General features: G+C 53.4%; 4 protein-coding genes across 4 annotated transcripts; 2 read left to right on the top strand and 2 right to left on the bottom strand.

The window, feature by feature from the left end:
- Window positions 1–3,727: 3,727 nt before the first annotated feature.
- Window positions 3,728–5,110, top strand: CTHT_0072930 (putative pheromone protein; the record flags this gene model as incomplete). The annotated part of the gene is made up of 1 exon (XM_006697487.1): window positions 3,728–5,110. One exon carries the CDS (start codon window positions 3,728–3,730, stop codon window positions 5,108–5,110), a length of 1,383 nt encoding a protein of 460 aa, XP_006697550.1.
- Window positions 5,111–5,886: 776 nt separating this feature from the next.
- Window positions 5,887–7,358, bottom strand: CTHT_0072940 (uncharacterized protein; the record flags this gene model as incomplete). The annotated part of the gene is made up of 4 exons (XM_006697488.1): window positions 5,887–6,316; window positions 6,457–6,640; window positions 6,801–6,884; window positions 7,349–7,358. 4 exons carry the CDS (start codon window positions 7,356–7,358, stop codon window positions 5,887–5,889), a joined length of 708 nt encoding a protein of 235 aa, XP_006697551.1.
- A 400-nt stretch (window positions 7,359–7,758) lies between these two features.
- CTHT_0072950 (RNA methyltransferase nop2-like protein) lies at window positions 7,759–10,518 on the bottom strand (the record flags this gene model as incomplete). Its single annotated transcript, XM_006697489.1, has 10 exons — window positions 7,759–8,400; window positions 8,459–8,513; window positions 8,565–8,830; window positions 8,884–9,018; window positions 9,079–9,193; window positions 9,251–9,320; window positions 9,371–9,440; window positions 9,498–9,546; window positions 9,605–9,641; window positions 9,702–10,518. The coding sequence occupies 10 exons, from the start codon at window positions 10,516–10,518 to the stop codon at window positions 7,759–7,761; spliced, it is 2,256 nt and encodes a 751-aa protein (XP_006697552.1).
- A 737-nt stretch (window positions 10,519–11,255) lies between these two features.
- CTHT_0072960 (putative clathrin heavy chain protein) lies at window positions 11,256–16,523 on the top strand (the record flags this gene model as incomplete). Its single annotated transcript, XM_006697490.1, has 4 exons — window positions 11,256–11,345; window positions 11,447–11,818; window positions 11,879–16,108; window positions 16,167–16,523. The coding sequence occupies 4 exons, from the start codon at window positions 11,256–11,258 to the stop codon at window positions 16,521–16,523; spliced, it is 5,049 nt and encodes a 1,682-aa protein (XP_006697553.1).
- Window positions 16,524–16,845: the final 322 nt, after the last annotated feature.

Raw genomic sequence — 16,845 nt, forward strand, 5'->3', positions numbered from 1 at the left:
GAAGAAACGAACTAAGAGGTCCTTAATGACGACACAAAACCGTTTTTACCATGGCACTCATGCTCAAGTTGAGACTGATCGTTTCATGCCTGGAACAATCATGATGTGTCAAGATCGCAGAACAATTCTCAAAACTTGACGCTGTACTGTGCTCGTGAACATGAGATCAACCAGGTATGCCAGAGTCAAACGGGAGCCGGCTTCATATATCTCGAAGGCGAACATCAGCACAGCAGCAATTTGCTATCACCGATCTCATGATGTTTTGTGGACATCTAGATCACAAAATACTGATTATAAAGGTCTCAGTGCATTGTACTGTGTCAATAAGCCCCTGTTCAGCTTCGGGAGTCGTCAGCCAAAACAGAGACGACACTCCAAACAAAGACATTGTTCTAACACCGCCATCACGACATTTCGAGCATCTTCTCATTGAAAATACATCATTGCTCCTCAAGAACATAAACAGCCCCTATGCTGTTTTTGTCCCCTATACACTGCCATACTTTGCCTCTCGAGCGCTCCTCAAAGAGCCAAGGTGAAGTAGACGGGCAGCTGGATCCTTTGCCCGCCCTCAAGAGGAAGCCATGACCTGCCGGGTCCTTAGTCCCAATAAATATGGAAGCAGTTACCCTCGACGAACAACTTGTTTGAGTTTCGAGCTCTGCCCTTTTTTGAGGGTAAATGTCAAACGCTCCCTTCAACAGGCTTCATCATCACCTAAACCAAAAACTAAACAACAGCAGTCATTTATCGTGCACAAGGTCCGTAGAGCTACCTTGACCAGTACCACATCCAGCAGTCCGATCCGATTGATCCTTGAAGATCTTGCTACTAAGTCACCGGCATCGGGACCTCCTAGCAGAGCAGCTCTAGGACTGGCCACTGGGAACGTGGTCAGTCATGTGGAACAACAACTATCGGGGCAAACATCATCCAAAGAGCAGGATAATACTGTGAGGCCACCTGTGTTACCAGGCTCTTGTACAGCAAGCCATTCTTCGGCACCTTGTTGTAAGGTTCACACTCATTGGCAGCCTGGAGAGAGGGAAGGTGAGAGGGAGTTGGAATGGGAATACAAATCCGTCTATCGCCTTGCCAGACATAGTGTGATGACTAATCCCGAAGGAGGGAGACCCAGCAGTGCGGTTGGATCGTCACCTGATTCTAAGGATGTTACAAATACTGCTGCTGCTATGTCATCGCCATCGGCTAAAGGGCAGAAGGAGAAGATGAGGATGCATATGGCACGCTTGGGCCCCTTGGCTCCAGAAGGGTACAAAGACATGCCAAGATGCGATGATGTTCATGATGGTCGTTATGAAAAAGACGACGGCTGTCAGCTGGACGGCGCCGTCACTAGTCAACTGGATTGGCGTGTCAATAAGGATGGCGATAAAGAAGAGGATTCCGGAGAAGCAGGGAACTTTCCTATTCCAAGGCTACTTCTCACCACCAACAGTAGCAAGACTTCTTTCTCCACCTGCCCTTGCTCAAGGAGTTTGCTAGGTCAAGAGGTGCCTTCGGATCTAAGAGGAAGGAGTAGGCAATCATTCATCAAGCACTTCCAGAATGATGCTCAAGTTGACGACAGACGGACTTTGCCCAGCCAGAGGAAACCTCTATCAAGCAATAGACACATTGTGGAACCTCGTCAGGTTGAGAGGGGATACCGTCAGGTGCTCTGTCAGATAGTGGCATGCCGACATGGCGGTGATGCGGGAGAAAGAGAGAAGCCTTGGCGTCTATATCCAGAGCTTAGGAGAAAACCTGGTTGTCGGTCATTACGAGAGTCTACAAGCAGAATGGGACAGTCGAATTGAGAATGGGTTAATGAATATTGATGTCAGGGAGAAGATGAAGTGTAGAGGGGAGGGAGCGCCAAGACGGAAGAATAAATAGATCCCTGGGAGTGATTCCGAGTGATGAGTGCAGACGGATGTGATGGAGGGGGAGGTTTTGGCACCTGTAAAAGCTTCTTGGATGTTCTTGGTACTGAAGAGTTTAGGGTTGAGGGTGCGTAAAGAGGATATCGCGAGATTTTGTTGTGAGTGTCAGGCAAAGCTGTAGAGCATATGCCCGCTTGGGTATGTGCAGAGTCGCCCCAGTGCTGAGAAGGCTATCGTGATTATTAAATTCCGTGTCTTTAAACATGCTGTTTGATGAACTTGCAGGTGGCGGTTATTGTTCAGAGTAAACATTGACTTCCAGTTTCCATCCCACAAGGGCTTGAAGCAGTGATGCTGCTAGCGATAATGTGAAAGCTGCATATTGCATATTAGAACAAAGAGCAGGTCACAGGTGATATAACCACAACTTAAACAGCATAGCCTCTGGAGTGGTGTCTGCAAGAGAAGGTGGGGGGTGGTTGTCACTCGATAGTTTTGCCCTTGCAATGGGCCACAGCAAGACCACACCGAAACCAAAACCTTACCTTTCAATTGATCTGTGCTTGCTGGCAAACTCTGGTAGAGACGAAAGAGTTCATTTCATCAGATCCGGAGAGACCAGACCCCCGGCCTTCCTCTCAGCTGTTCTTGCCGACAGAGGCTGCGTCAAACATTAACAAGGGATCGGCTAACATATTTAAGCTGAAATCAGTGACAATATCATCAGCTCCTATGCTTCTTTCTTTCCCTGTAGATCATGTTTGCTGTGAACCATACTTCAGTTGGAGGTGGCCGACAATAAAGATCCCAACGAGCCAACTTGTTTTGATCCAAAGCTGCCGTTGAATAAAGGGCATGAAACCTGGAGCCTGCGGGTCAAGCTTGCAAGAGATATTCTGCGTCATTGAAACAGTCGCCGTGTCCGGCAGATCTGCACGACTTCCTCTCATCCTGCAGCTTCCACAGTACAACCCCGTCTGCATTCCTCAGCTTTCACAAGGTCCAGAAACTTGCCACAAGCCAGAGATGTTAGAGTGATGCAAACTGCCAGAAATATTTAACGCAAGGGTGAAAGAGGAACTGTACCTGCGGTGTTTGGTGGGCGTGGTCGTCGTTCCCTGGTTGGCCGTCCTCCGGAGTCGAGGCTCCAGACCTTCCTAGAACGGGTTTGAACAAACACTGAATAGGTGTTGCCCTCCCAAATGCCATGGTGCGTATTTACTGACTCGGCCAGATCGACAAACACCTGCAGCGTGGCTTATGCAAAGCCTCGGACAATCTGGAAATGTCTAGTCGCCGACTGGTCAAGCATCCCCTGCTGAAGTTCGCTTTCCGAGACAGCATGCTCAGAGGAAAACCTTTGTTGTTTGATACGCCACTCTTCCACAAAACTTCCCCATTGGGGTATGAATAGCTCCTTGGAACATTCCACTCGACAAGGAGACTTGCTCCCTTACAGATGTCTTTTTGTGCCTTTCCAAGAGATTGTGTCGTAAGTGCGGGTTGCTCGGTCATCAGCAGCTTTGAGACTAGGTCATGCGCGAGAGCAAGGGAGAGCGAGTGCCGCTTCGGGTGAAGCATGCTTTTTCACACAATAAGCATCATCCTCCCTGAATAAATTCTCAATAAATGACGTCTATAAAACACCATCATGGCCCTCGTTATTGATGCAGCCACGATTGGGCGCTCATCCTGTTCAGAGATCTCAAGTACTACCTGAAGGGCAGCCAAATTACAACCGCCTCTCAAATTATCCTTCATCAAAGCTATCATACCAACAAAATCTCTTACCATTGTCCCTAAGTTCTTCTATTGCACATCAAGGAATAACAAGAACGATGAAATACACCTTCCCCTTCACCATCCTGGTGGCGGCCGTCGCCGTCGACGCGGCCGCCGTCGACTCGGTCAACGAGAAGCACTGGTGTGAGATGGCTGGCCAAGCCTGCGATACCGTCAAGCGCGCGGCCGAAGCTTTTGCCAACGCCCTCTCTGAGACCTCCCACCTGGCAGCCCGTGACGACTCCATGAGCGAGACAGCCTTCATTGCCCGCCGCCAACTGGACGAACTGGCCCTTGCCATCGCCGCCAGCCATCACAACCCCGTCGTCTACTACAACGCCCTGCGCTTCGGGTACCATCCCTACGAAGAAGAGGACGCTGGCGAAGACATTAGCAGCAGCAACGACGATGACAAGAAAACTGAGAAGCGCGGCCTCAGGGGCAGCTGGTGCACCCGCTTCCCGGGCCAGCCCTGCTGGAAGCGCGAATGGAACCCTGAGAAGCGCGAGGCTGTCGGCGTCTGGTGCAGCCAGCTGACTGGCCAAGCGTGCTGGGCACATGAGAGAGACCTTGAAGCTGCTGGCGTCGAGAAGCGCGGCTTGAGGGGTAGCTGGTGTACCCGCTTCCCGGGCCAGCCTTGCTGGAAGCGTTCGGATGGTACTGAGACGCTTGACCCTCGTGAGGCTGCCGACCCAAGTGCCCTCCTCCTTCCCACTGCTCAACCCGAGAAGCGCGGTCTGAGAGGTAGCTGGTGTACCCGCTTCCCCGGCCAGCCATGTTGGAAACGTTCCGACGGTACGGAAACCCTTGATCCACGTGAAGCTGCCGACCCTTTTTCTGTTCTTCTACCCTTGGGTCAGCCAGAGAAACGTGGCTTGAAGGGCAGCTGGTGCACACGGTTTCCCGGCCAGCCATGCTGGAAGCGCTCCGACGGCAGCGAGACTCTCGACCCCCGCGAAGCAGCCGATCCAACCGACATTCTGCTCCCGGTCGAAAAACGTGAGGCTTCAACACAATCTCGGTGCACTGGGCAGTCATGCTGGAAGCGCTCCGAGGTCTCCGCCTCCAAAGGCAGTGCCTCCCCGCAATCCTGCACCCGTTTCGTCGGTGAGTCCTGCTGGAAGCGCGATTCTAGCCCCGACGCTCTCTGTCAACACAAGCGGTGCATCTCCGAAGGCGGCGCTTGCTGGCGGGCGAAGCGTGCCGCCGAGGCCGTGATCTCCGCGATCGACGCAGGGAATGCAGCAAACGCTCATCACACCAAGAGGGAGGTTGAGAAACAGTCGTGGTGTAAATTGTTCCCGGGGCAGCCGTGCTGGAAGCGGGCGGCGGAAGTGGAAAGGAGTTGTTATGGCCCGGCGGGGGCGTGCACTAAGGCGACGCGGGATCTGCATGCGATGTATAATGCGGCGAGGAGCATTCTTGAGGCCAATAACTAAGTAAAAAAAGGACAAAAAACGGAGTAAGGGTTGTCGTGGATCGGAAGGGTTGGAAAACTTTCGCTTTTCGATTCAATTCGTTCTTCGCCATCGGGACATATTTTTGAGATTCAGGATGGCAGCTGGAGTCTCCCAAGCAGTATTCGGCTCGTAAAAGTATTACATCAAGTCCTCACTAACTGGGAGGTGAGACAATAATAGGGCTGCCAACCATTTTGTTTCCTTTCTTCAGCCATCAGGACATATCACTGACTTCTTCCCATCATCATATTAGAGGTGATGGGTGTCCATGGCATACTGGCAGAGTTTGATGACAAATCTGTAGCTCGCTTGAGAATCGTAGCGCTACAACAACAATAATAGACGCATTTATTAATTACCTTGGTCCAGTGTGGATGGCGGGATGGGGTTGTCGGTTGGCTGTTCTGATTGTGAATAAAAAACCAAACTGGAGTTACCTGAGAATATGGAACAAAGGTATGCAGAATGACTCCGTAACTGCTAGAACTCGTGGGCTATTGTGCGATTATATTTATCTACCTGTCTATCCTCTATGTGACATTGCCCTTTATGTGCAACCGAGTGAAGCATCGGAGCTCCTGACCAGTGCAGGGCCCATAATATATGGTGTATAGAGAAAATCTTTGTAAATCAAAGCAGAAAAGAGAGAGTAGAGCCGAATCCGTGATACTATCACGGCTATCAGCATGGAGACCGACCAGCCGTCTCCATTGCCACCCTTCGCGGCCCCCCCCCTCCCCCCTTTCCCCAACCCCTCACATCAACAAGCGCCAAGCACCCAACAACAGTGCCGCGAAACCAGTACAAACCCCTATCAACCACTGCAATGTTTGAAACTTAACCTGCTCCAACTGCTGCCTTAGCGCAGCCGCCTCCTGCTCAATTTTGGTCTCAGTTTCCTTAATCTTGAGCTCTTGAGAGACAGCCTCCTCGCGGATGCGGCCTTTCTCCAAGTTAAGGTCGAGCCGCACGCTCGCCTGCGTGCGCCCGATCTCGTCGCGCAGCCGGCTGCTCAGCTTGGCAATGTCGTTGGTGAGTTTCTCGTGTGTTGCACGTGTGGTGTTGTGCTCTGTGCTGTCGGCGGACAGGAGCTCGCTGCGTAGTTTGGCGAAGTCGACTTTTTGTGTGTAGGTGATTTTGGCCGCTTCTTCGCGGGGGACCATGGTGCGGGTGAGGTTTTGGATGCTGTTTTGTGGGGAGGGAGCTGGTTAGGGGTGATTACACTGCCTGGCTTCGTGGGTTGCGCTCAGGTGGCAGAAGAGGTGGGGGGGGAACTTGGCTTATAAGGGAGGTCGCAGGGCAAGGGGAGACTTAGAGGGGCTCACCTCTCCTCGATGACGTCGTTTAATACCCTCATTAGGGCCACAGCTTGCTCCTCGGTAAAGCCCTCAGCTTGTAGGCGCTGCACAAAGCGGAGGGTATCGAAGTGGTGGTCTCGTTGGCGAGCTGCCGAAACGTGGAACGAGCGCCGAAGCTCAGGGGAGGGGGTGATACTGCTCAAGCGCCTGACTGGAGGTCGAGCACTGCTTGCATCATGCTGCAAGGGCCCAAGAAAAATTTGCCTTTTTGGCGCACTCTGGCATGCCGTATGAAGAGACCTGCTCGTCGAAGAGGCATGCCGTCCGCATTCCCTAGCAGCTTGGGCAGTCTGTCTTGCCTGATGAAATACCACCGCCGACGCTCTCGGCAGGGTCCCAGTGGTCGACAATGGGCTCGTCCAGCTCAGGCGAGGCAGCAGGAAGCGTGGAATAGACTGTGCGGCACTCATATTCGCTGCAGTGACCCAAACGAAGGACGGACAGAGATGTGTCATGTAAGAGGGAAATCCAGCGACCTTAGGGAAACGGCGGTCCTTGACCCGATGTTGTGACCTCATCCGTTCCGAGCTGTCATTACACAAGCCTCGTATCTTATCACACTGCCACATACAAGCCACAGACCCACCGCTCAGGCAGGACCCTACAAAACCATCAAAAATTTTCCCGCTTTTTCCTCTCACTCTTTTCTCTTTTCCTTTTCCATGAACAACGCTAATTCCAACATTCTAATTTGTTCCGTGCGGTTTGAGAGGTTCCCTTCTGTTTCGACAGTTGTGTAGGACCCAGGACCAAAATCGCAGGGTACAGAATGGAGAGCGACGAAGCTTTTTCGACGCTCAATCTTGGGTGCGGTTCTCCCCTTTTTCTCGATGGGGAGGGTCGCAATGATTGAACGTACATTTCTGCATCGTACTCGGGGGTTTTTGTATTAAGTAGTAATATGCATCAAGAGCATTGTGCTTATGACATTGTCTGCTCCGGGAGTGTGTGCTTGTAGGGTCTCGAGGTGCCATTGCAGGCACGATTACTTTATTGGGGCTGCCTTCTGATGATCCAAGAGTTGCCGTTCAAGGAGTGGATTCAAAGTGATCTTTGCGGAAAAGGGAAGAGAGTTCCTGCGAATGTAAATATATAATGAGAAGTTTATGTCCTATACGGTTTCTGGTGTCATATGTTGTCAACGTGAAGCAGAGTCTAGAATAGAAACAGCAAGCAAGCAACGGATGGTTAATTACAACCCAAACCATGATATATATAGGTACTCTCTACATCCGCTCAAGCATTATCTAAACAGTGAAACCCAAACGCCTATTTCTTCCCTTTGGCCTTTTCCTTCTTGTCATTCGCCTTGTTCTGCTCCTTCACCTTTTCTTTCGCACCCTCCTTTGCCTTCTCCGTAGTCTTCTCCGCCTTAGCCTTAGGCTTCTCCTCCTTGGCCTTCTCGGCCTTCTTTTCTTCGGCCTTCTTTTCCTCTGTCTTCTTTTCTTCGGTCTTCTTCTGCTCAGTCGCGGCCTTCTTCGTCTCACCGTTGGCACCTTCCTTCGAGGCCTCACCATCCTTATCGTCCTTCTTGCCCTGAGGCTTCTTCAGTGCGCGAGGATCCAAACCACGTCTCCTCATGGCATTACGCTTAGCACGCTCCATGTACACCTTATCCTCCTCATCGTCCCAGCCGCCAAAGTCATCCTCCTTCTTCTGCTCCTCGGCGCCAATCGGTGTCTTGTCGATAATCTCCTCCTCACCCGTGGCATTCGCAGGCTTGGGCTGATCCTTCTTGCCGTTGGCGAGGACAGCGTTAGGAGGAGTCGGGCCAATTTTCTTGAACTTGGCCACGAAGAACCCGTCGACGTTGTACAGGTGCGGGTAAAACCTGCGCGTCAACTTAAGACTGGGGTGGAAGGTCTTGCCCATGTAACTGGTGAAGCCTTCCTTACCGAAGGGAAGACCGGTCTAGGAGAGAGGATTAGCGCGCTAGGCTATTTGAAAGATTGATTAATTCCGAACTTACCTCAACCAACTTGACGTTGGGGCGCCGGCTCAGGGCATAGTTGACTACCTCTTCGCTAAGAAATCGTTAGCAACTAGTCATACATTTCCAAGGTCATTTGACTTACTTCTCCTCCACGCAAACGCTACATGTCGAGTAGACAATGTAGCCACCAGTCTTGCTGGCATGGTTGCACGAGTCAATCGCAGCAAGCAGAAGCTGCTTCTGAGTATGAGGCAGTTGCATGAAATCCTTCGCATCCCTGTTCGTCTTGACCGAAGGATCCTTGCAGATAACGCCAGTACCAGAGCACGGAGCGTCCAACAGGACTCGGTCGAAACCACCGATGACTCGAGGAAACTCGCGGGCGTCATAGTTGCAAACAATCGTATTCTGTATCATTGTTAGTCAGGGGCTATCAAAGAGAAGACAAGAGGTTGACAAACCCGAACACCGAGACGGTGGATGTTACCAATCAAACCCTTAGCACGAGACTTGCTAGGATCGTTGGCGAAGATCACACCAGTGTTCTTCATCAGCGCTGCCATGTGAGTCGTTTTACCACCGGGAGCGGCAGCCATCTGGGATGATGTTAGTCTCGAACTAAATCGATTCAGACAGAATAATATGGTCCCGCATACATCAAGACAGCGCTCGTTTTCCTGGGGGCACAGGGCCATGACGGGAAGGAAAGAGGAGGCAGCCTGGAGGATGTAATGGCCAGCCAGGTACTCGGGAGTTGCACCCAATGGGACCCTGTAAGAATGGTCAGTTAGTTCATCCACATACCCACAATCGACTCTTTAGACGTACTTCGAGTCAAATACCTGCAGTCCAACCTTGGACCACTTCCCAACAGGCTCCAGAGTAACACCGCGGTTAACTCGTGAAGTTAGCATGATTCGAACGGGGGTGAGCTTGCGGGTTACTCACTCAACGCCTGGGCGAGATCGCGGCGATGTGTGCGAAGGGTGTTGGTACGGATAACGACAGGACGGGGCGTCTGGCCTAGGCGTTAGCTTGGTCTACGATACGCTGATAACAACACTAAAACACTCACCTCGTTGGCCTCGAAGAAAGCGAACGCCTCCCTAGGAGGGAAGAGGTTCCTGGATGAAGTCAGCAGGCTGCCTTGAGCAAGAAACCTCATCTCAGGGCTTAACGCACAGGAGCTTCTCGGCCAGATATTCGTTGTAGCCGTAGTCTGCGAATACCACGTCAGCAAATTCGACCCGTGAGTAAGCTGAGTGCCAGGAGAGCATACAAGCACAGATATCCTTCAATAGCTGGTTGGTATACTCCGCCCTACTCCGGCCCTCCTCAGCCAGATTCTGGAAGTCCTCAAGAACACGAATTGTATCCGTGATTCTGGTCCGAAGCATCTGAAGATCGGGGGCAAGCAGGCCATTCGTCTTAGCAGCGAGCTCGTCCTCCTCATTCCCTTCCAAAATCTTAGGTTTGTCTCCATCAATGTTGGTTTGAAGGGCCTGATTCCGGATTTCCTCTTCATTCTCCTCCGCTTCCCTGGCCAGCTGCTCGTCCAGCTTCCTCGAGAGACCCTCGATGTTGGCAGCTGTCAACTTCTGCTCAATTTCGTCCTCGTCCTCATCTTCATCGTCAGAGAAGACGAACTTAGTCTTCTTGCCGGGCCCTTCGTCCTGCTCCGAGTCGTAGACAGAATCGTCGTCGGAGGCCATAAAATCAGAACCGAGCTTCGGTTCGCTCGTATCGGATCCGCTGATGCTAACATCGTCGAGGTCGGAGCCGCCAAACTCGTCATCCATTTCCACGTCAGATTCAGGCTCAGACTCAGGAAGCTTCTTGGGCTTCGGCTTAGAAGCCTTCTCGCCATTGCTTGGTGCGCCGGGTGCCTTCTTGGTACCATTTGTTTGCTTTGTCGTCGCCTTATGTGGTTTCGTTTCCTTCTCCTTCGTCGATGTACGACGCTTTTTCGCTGAAGGGGCCTCAGCCGGCGTAGTGTCCTCGACAGGAAGGCCCTTTTTCCTCTTCAATTTCAAGAAGTGCTCCTCGGGTAAGGGCTCGGGAGGGCCCTGGTGCTTTAAGCGACGCTTGGTACCCATTTTTATGACGTCTATCACAAATGGTTTGCCGTTTGTTGCTGTTCGTTGGGATGCAGCCCGCGACCACTGCTCGCTTTGCGGCGGGACGCAGTCCTCCCGCAGAACAATTTTCCATTCAAAATCTTTATCGATAAGCCATCACGCATGGGAGTCTCGAAGGCTCAACAGCATCTTTGATTGGTCATAGTTGACCCCACTCAGCGCTATTCCCAAATTAGGACCCCTGGCGCGCCTCAGGCTGCGGGAAAGCTGGCTGACAACGAACCAAAGCACGGCGCAGCGCCTGCCAGCCAAGGGTTGTCTCTTGGACAATTAGATCGCTGTCCTGTCTGCAAGCCAGAAGCCAGCAGCCAGCTCCTGCCACACCACAACAAAGCCGGGCCTGTGTCCTCGATTTTTTGCCAATCTTGTGCGCTTAAGGCAGAGCCTTTTCACTTCTCGCGACTAATCAGCCTGCCTGCTGTCACTTTTGCCGAACATTCACATCGATTGACCCCCTGCGACAGCGGAATCTCGCGACAACTCGTTCAGTCCTGTCGTTAGGCTCCGCCCTCGTTTCGCTCTAGGTCTCCAGGTCCCGCTGTGCCGGCGGTCGCTCCACCGCATTTCCACCCCCTTTCGCTGCGAACGTCACTCTCGGAGCTGCCTACTTTCCCTCCGCCACACATCACCAACTTTGGACAAGTTGGCTGCTTCATCTTCCTAATCCTCGCGCAGCCGAGCGCATCACGACCACCATGGCGCCGGCTTTGCCCATCAAATTTCAGGAGCTGCTACAGCTCAGCAGCTTGGGCGTCAACCCGTCCTCCATCACCTTCAACACCTGCGTATGCCTCACCAAGCCCCAAGCCCCAATGAAGCCTTCCCTCCCATACGGCGACTTGCTCAGCTGCCTGCCCGTATCCTCGCTGACACTCTGCCCGTATAGACACTAGAATCAGACTCTTTCATTTGCATCCGCGACAAGAAGGATGAGGTCTCCCAGCCCGAGGTTCTCATCGTTGACCTGAAAAACAGCAATAATGTCATCCGACGCCCCATCAAGGCCGACAGCGCCATCATGCACTGGTCGCGCCAGGTTATTGCCTTGAGGGCACAGGCGCGGACACTGCAGATCTTCGATCTCGAGGCGAAGCAGAAGCTCAAGTCCACGACTATGAGCGAAGACGTCGTGTTCTGGAAGTGGGTCAGCGAGACGACGCTGGGCCTGGTCACGGAGCACGGCATCTATCACTGGGATGTCTTCGACCCTACTCAGGCGGCACCTGTCAAGGTGTTCGACCGCAATGCCAACCTTCAGGTATGTCGTGGTGACTGTGTTGTGGCTGCGGGGCCCCCCTGTTTGCTAACCCCGCCGTAGAATAACCAGATCATCAACTACCGCGTTAGTGCCGACGGCAAGTGGATGGTTGTGGTTGGCATTTCCCAGCAGCAAGGCCGCGTTGTCGGTGCCCTGCAGCTGTACTCGAAGGACCGCGGTATTAGCCAAGCCATCGAGGGCCATGCCGCTGCATTCGGCACCATCCGGTTAGACGGCGCCCCGGAGGATACGAAGCTCTTCTCCTTCGCTGTCCGCACCGCCGTGGGTGCTAAGCTGCACATCGTCGAGGTTGATCACCCCGAAACGAACCCCGTCTTCCCCAAGAAGGCTGTTGATATCTTCTTCCCGCCCGAAGCTAGCAACGATTTCCCGGTTGCCCTTCAGATTTCGCAAAAGTACGGTATTATATATCTTATTACGAAATATGGCTTCATCCACCTCTACGATCTGGAGACGGGGACTTGCATCTTTATGAACCGCATTTCGGGAGAGACCATCTTCACTGCCTGCGGCGATAAGGAATCCAAGGGCGTCCTGGGCATCAACCGGAAGGGTCAGGTGCTCTTTGTTAGTGCCGACGAGAACACGATCGTTCCTTACGTCCTCGAGAGCCATGGTACCGAGCTGGCGCTCAAGTTGGCCTCTCGTGCTGGCTTGCCCGGCGCCGATAATCTCTACCAGCAGCGCTTCGAGCAGCTCTTCGCCAATGGCAATTACCATGAAGCTGCCAAGGTCGCCGCCAACTCGCCTAGGGGTTTCCTCCGGACTCCCCAGACCATCGAGAGGTTCAAGCGCCTGCCCCAGCAGCCTGGCCAGATGTCCTTCATCCTTCAGTACTTTGGCATGCTGCTCGATAAGGGCTCCCTTAACCAGCATGAGACCATCGAGTTGGCGCAGCCGGTGCTGGCTCAGAACCGCAAGCAGCTGCTGCAGAAGTGGCTCACGGAGAACAAGCTCGAGTGCTCCGAGCAGCTCGGTGATATGGTCCGTCCTCACGACATGACCATGGCCCTGGCTATCTACCTCAAGGCCAATGTCCCGCACAAGGTCGTCGCTGGCTTTGCCGAGACTGGTCAGTTCGAGAAAATCCTGCCCTACTGCGCTAAGACTGGCTACCAGCCCGACTTCGTCCAGCTGCTGCACCATATGGTTCGCATCAACCCGGAGAAGGGCGCCGAGTTTGCCACGACTCTGGCGAACCAAGAGGGCGGTCCGTTGGTCGATCTCGAGCGCGTTGTCGACATCTTCCAGTCCCAGGGCATGATCCAGCAAGCCACGGCATTCCTGCTCGATGCCCTCAAGGACAACCGGCCGGAGCACGGTCACCTCCAGACCCGTCTCCTCGAGATGAACCTCATCAATGCTCCCCAGGTGGCTGATGCGATTCTCGGCAACGACATGTTCTCGCACTTCGACAAGGCCCGCATTGCCAGCCTCTGCGAGCAAGCCGGTCTGCTGCAGAGGGCCCTTGACCTGTATGAGGATCCTGCTGCTATCAAGCGTGTTATTGTCAACATCCCCGGCTCGGCCAACTTCAGCCCCGACTGGCTTGTTGAATACTTCGGTCGTCTCTCGGTTGAACAGTCTGTCGACTGCCTCGATGCCATGATGAAACACAACATTCGCCAAAACCTTCAGTCTGTCGTTCAGATTGCGACCAAATACGCCGAGCTTCTTGGTCCCCAGCGCCTGATCGACCTCTTCGAGAAGTACAAGACCGCCGAGGGCTTGTACTATTTCCTAGCCAGCATTGTCAACGTCAGCGAGGACCCAGAGGTTGTCTTCAAGTACATCGAGGCTGCCACCAAGTTGGGCCAGATCCGCGAGGTCGAGCGCATCTGCCGCGACAACAACGTGTACAACCCCGAGAAGGTCAAGAACTTCCTCAAAGAGGCTAAGCTCCCTGAGATGCTTCCCCTTATGGTTGTCTGCGATCGCTTCAACTTTGTGCACGACTTGGTGCTCTACCTGTATCAGCATCAGCAGTTCAAGTCGATCGAGATCTATGTCCAGCAGGTCAATCCTTCGAGGACTCCTGGTGTCATTGGTGGTCTGCTCGATGTCGACTGTGATGAGTCTATTATCAAAAACCTCCTGTCTACTGTCAATCCTCTGTCGATTCCTATCGATGACCTTGTTCGCGAGGTCGAGACTCGTAACCGCCTGAAGCTTCTGCTTCCCTTCCTCGAGGCCCAGGTCGCTTCGGGCAACCAGCAGCAGGCCATCTACAACGCCCTTGCCAAGATCTACATCGACTCCAACAACAACCCGGAGAGGTTCCTCAAGGAGAACGACCTGTACGACACTCTTGTTGTCGGCAAGTATTGCGAGAAGCGCGATCCAAACCTGGCCTACATCGCCTACCGCAAGGGCCAGAATGACCTTGAGCTTGTGAATGTTACCAACGAGAATTCTATGTACAAGGCCCAGGCACGGTACCTGCTCGAGCGTGCTGACAGGGAGCTGTGGATGTTCGTTCTTAGCGAGAACAACATCCACCGCCGTTCCGTGGTCGACCAGGTCATTTCCACTGCGGTACCCGAGTCCACGGATCCTGCCAAGGTCTCCGAGGCTGTTGCCTGCTTCCTGAATGCCGACCTGCCTGCTGAGCTCATTGAGCTCCTTGAGAAGATTGTCCTGGAGCCGTCCCCCTTCAGTGACAACCAGAACCTGCAGAACCTCCTCATCTTCACTGCAGCCAAGGCGGACAAGGCCCGTGTTATGGACTACATCCACCGTCTTGACAACTTCTCTGCCGACGAGATCGCCAACGTATGCATTGAGGTCGGTTTGTTCGAGGAGGCCTTCGAGGTCTATAAGAAGATCGACAATAAGGAGGCTGCGGTCAACGTCCTCATCGAGCACGTTGTTAGCATTGATCGTGCCCAGGCTTACGCTGAGGAGGTCGACATCCCTCAGGTTTGGAGCCGGGTTGCCAAGGCTCAGCTCGATGGCCTACGCGTCAGCGACTCGATCGATTCGTACATCAAGGCCGAAGACCCCAGGAACTATGCCGAAGTGATTGAGATCGCCGTTGCCGCTGGCAAGAACGAAGAGCTCGTCAAGTACTTGCGGATGGCCCGCAAGACCCTTCGCGAGCCTGTCATCGACACTGCCCTTGCTTTCTGCTATGCTCGTCTTGACCAGCTCGCAGAGCTCGCAGACTTCCTGCGGGCCACGAACGTGGCTAACGTTGAGGAGTCTGGTGACAAGGCTTATGCTGAGGGTCTCTTTGAGGCTGCCAAGATCTTCTACACCAGCATCTCCAACTGGGCCAAGCTCGCAACCACTTTGGTGCACCTCTCCGATTATCAAGCCGCCGTGGATGCTGCCCGCAAGGCCAATAACATCAAGGTCTGGAAGGAGGTTCACGAGGCTTGCGTCGAGAAGAAGGAGTTTCGCCTCGCTCAGATCTGTGGTCTCAACCTCATTGTCGATGCCGAGCAGCTGCAGGCTCTCGTCAAGCAATATGAACGCAACGGCTACTTTGACGAGCTCATCAACCTGCTCGAGCAGGGTCTTGGTCTGGAGCGTGCCCACATGGGCATGTTCACTGAGCTCGGCATTGCGCTGTCCAAGTACCACCCCGAGCGCCTGATGGAGCACCTGAAGCTATTCTGGAGCAGGATGAACCTGCCCAAGATGATCCGCGCCTGCGAGGAAGCCCACCTGTGGCCTGAGCTCGTCTTCTGCTACTACCATTATGACGAGTTTGACAACGCTGCTCTGGCGGTTATGGAACGCCCCGAGAACTCGTGGGAACACCAGCAGTTCAAGGAGATCATCGTCAAGGTGGCCAACCTGGAAATCTACTACAAGGCCATCAATTTCTACCTCGAGCAGCATCCCACCCTGCTCACCGATCTGCTGCAGGTCCTGACTCCCAGGATCGACGTCAACCGTGTTGTTCGCATGTTCCAGAAGTCGGACAACCTCCCTCTCATCAAGCCGTTCCTGCTTAGCGTGCAGTCCCAGAACAAGCGCACGGTCAACGACGCCATCAACGACTTGCTTATCGAGGAGGAAGACTACAAGACCCTCCGCGACTCGGTCGAGAACTACGACAACTACGATGCCGTCGAGCTGGCCAGCCGCCTGGAGAAGCACGACCTCATCTTCTTCCGCCAGATTGCGGCCAGCATCTACCGCAAAAACAAGCGCTGGGAAAAGTCTATCAACCTGTCCAAGCAGGACAAGCTGTGGAAGGATGCCATCGAGACCGCTGCTATTTCGGGCAAGCCCGAAGTTGTCGAGGAATTACTGAGATACGTAAGTTTTCACGCTACCTTAGCTCTAACACCTAACTCATGCTAACTGTTCCCCGCAGTTTGTTGACATCGGCAACCGCGAGTGTTACGTGGGCATGCTGTACGCTTGCTACGACCTGATCCGCCCAGACATCGTGCTGGAGCTGTCGTGGCGCAACGGCCTGCACGACTTCACCATGCCTTACATGATCAACCTGTTGTGCCAGCAGACCAAGGAGCTGGCGGCCCTCAAGGCCGACAACGAGGCACGCAAGGCCAAGGAGCAGGAGAAGGAGAAGGTTGAGGACAGCACGCCCATTCTCGGCATGAACCGCCTGATGATCACGGCTGGTCCCTCCTCCGCCCCGGCCCCTACCTCCCCGTATGTGCAGCCTAATGGGTTTGCACCGCAGCCTACTGGGTTCGGTGGCTTCTAAGGAGTAACTGGTGGTAATTGATTGGTCTCTCTTTGCGGTGTTGTTAGGGTGGCAGGTGTCATAAGACGGAATGAGTGGGACCAGGACCTTTGGTTGGTGTAGCACTTTGATGATTGACGGGGAGGAGGATCACAATTTCGTCTGATAACCACCTCTCTTGCTATGTGCTACCTAATTATAGTAGTGGCTTTTGATACATTTGTATGATAACCATATCCGGTTGGTTCTCTGATGGAATTTGACGTGTCTTTTCTGTCGGGAGCTGATCCGTACAATGTCTCTACTCCTTGCTGCCATCGATGGTGTGTTGAAGGGACAAAAG

This window comes from Thermochaetoides thermophila, assembly GCF_000221225.1.
Source record: "Thermochaetoides thermophila DSM 1495 unplaced genomic scaffold scf7180000011823, whole genome shotgun sequence".
In the NCBI taxonomy this organism is placed as follows: domain Eukaryota; kingdom Fungi; phylum Ascomycota; class Sordariomycetes; order Sordariales; family Chaetomiaceae; genus Thermochaetoides; species Thermochaetoides thermophila.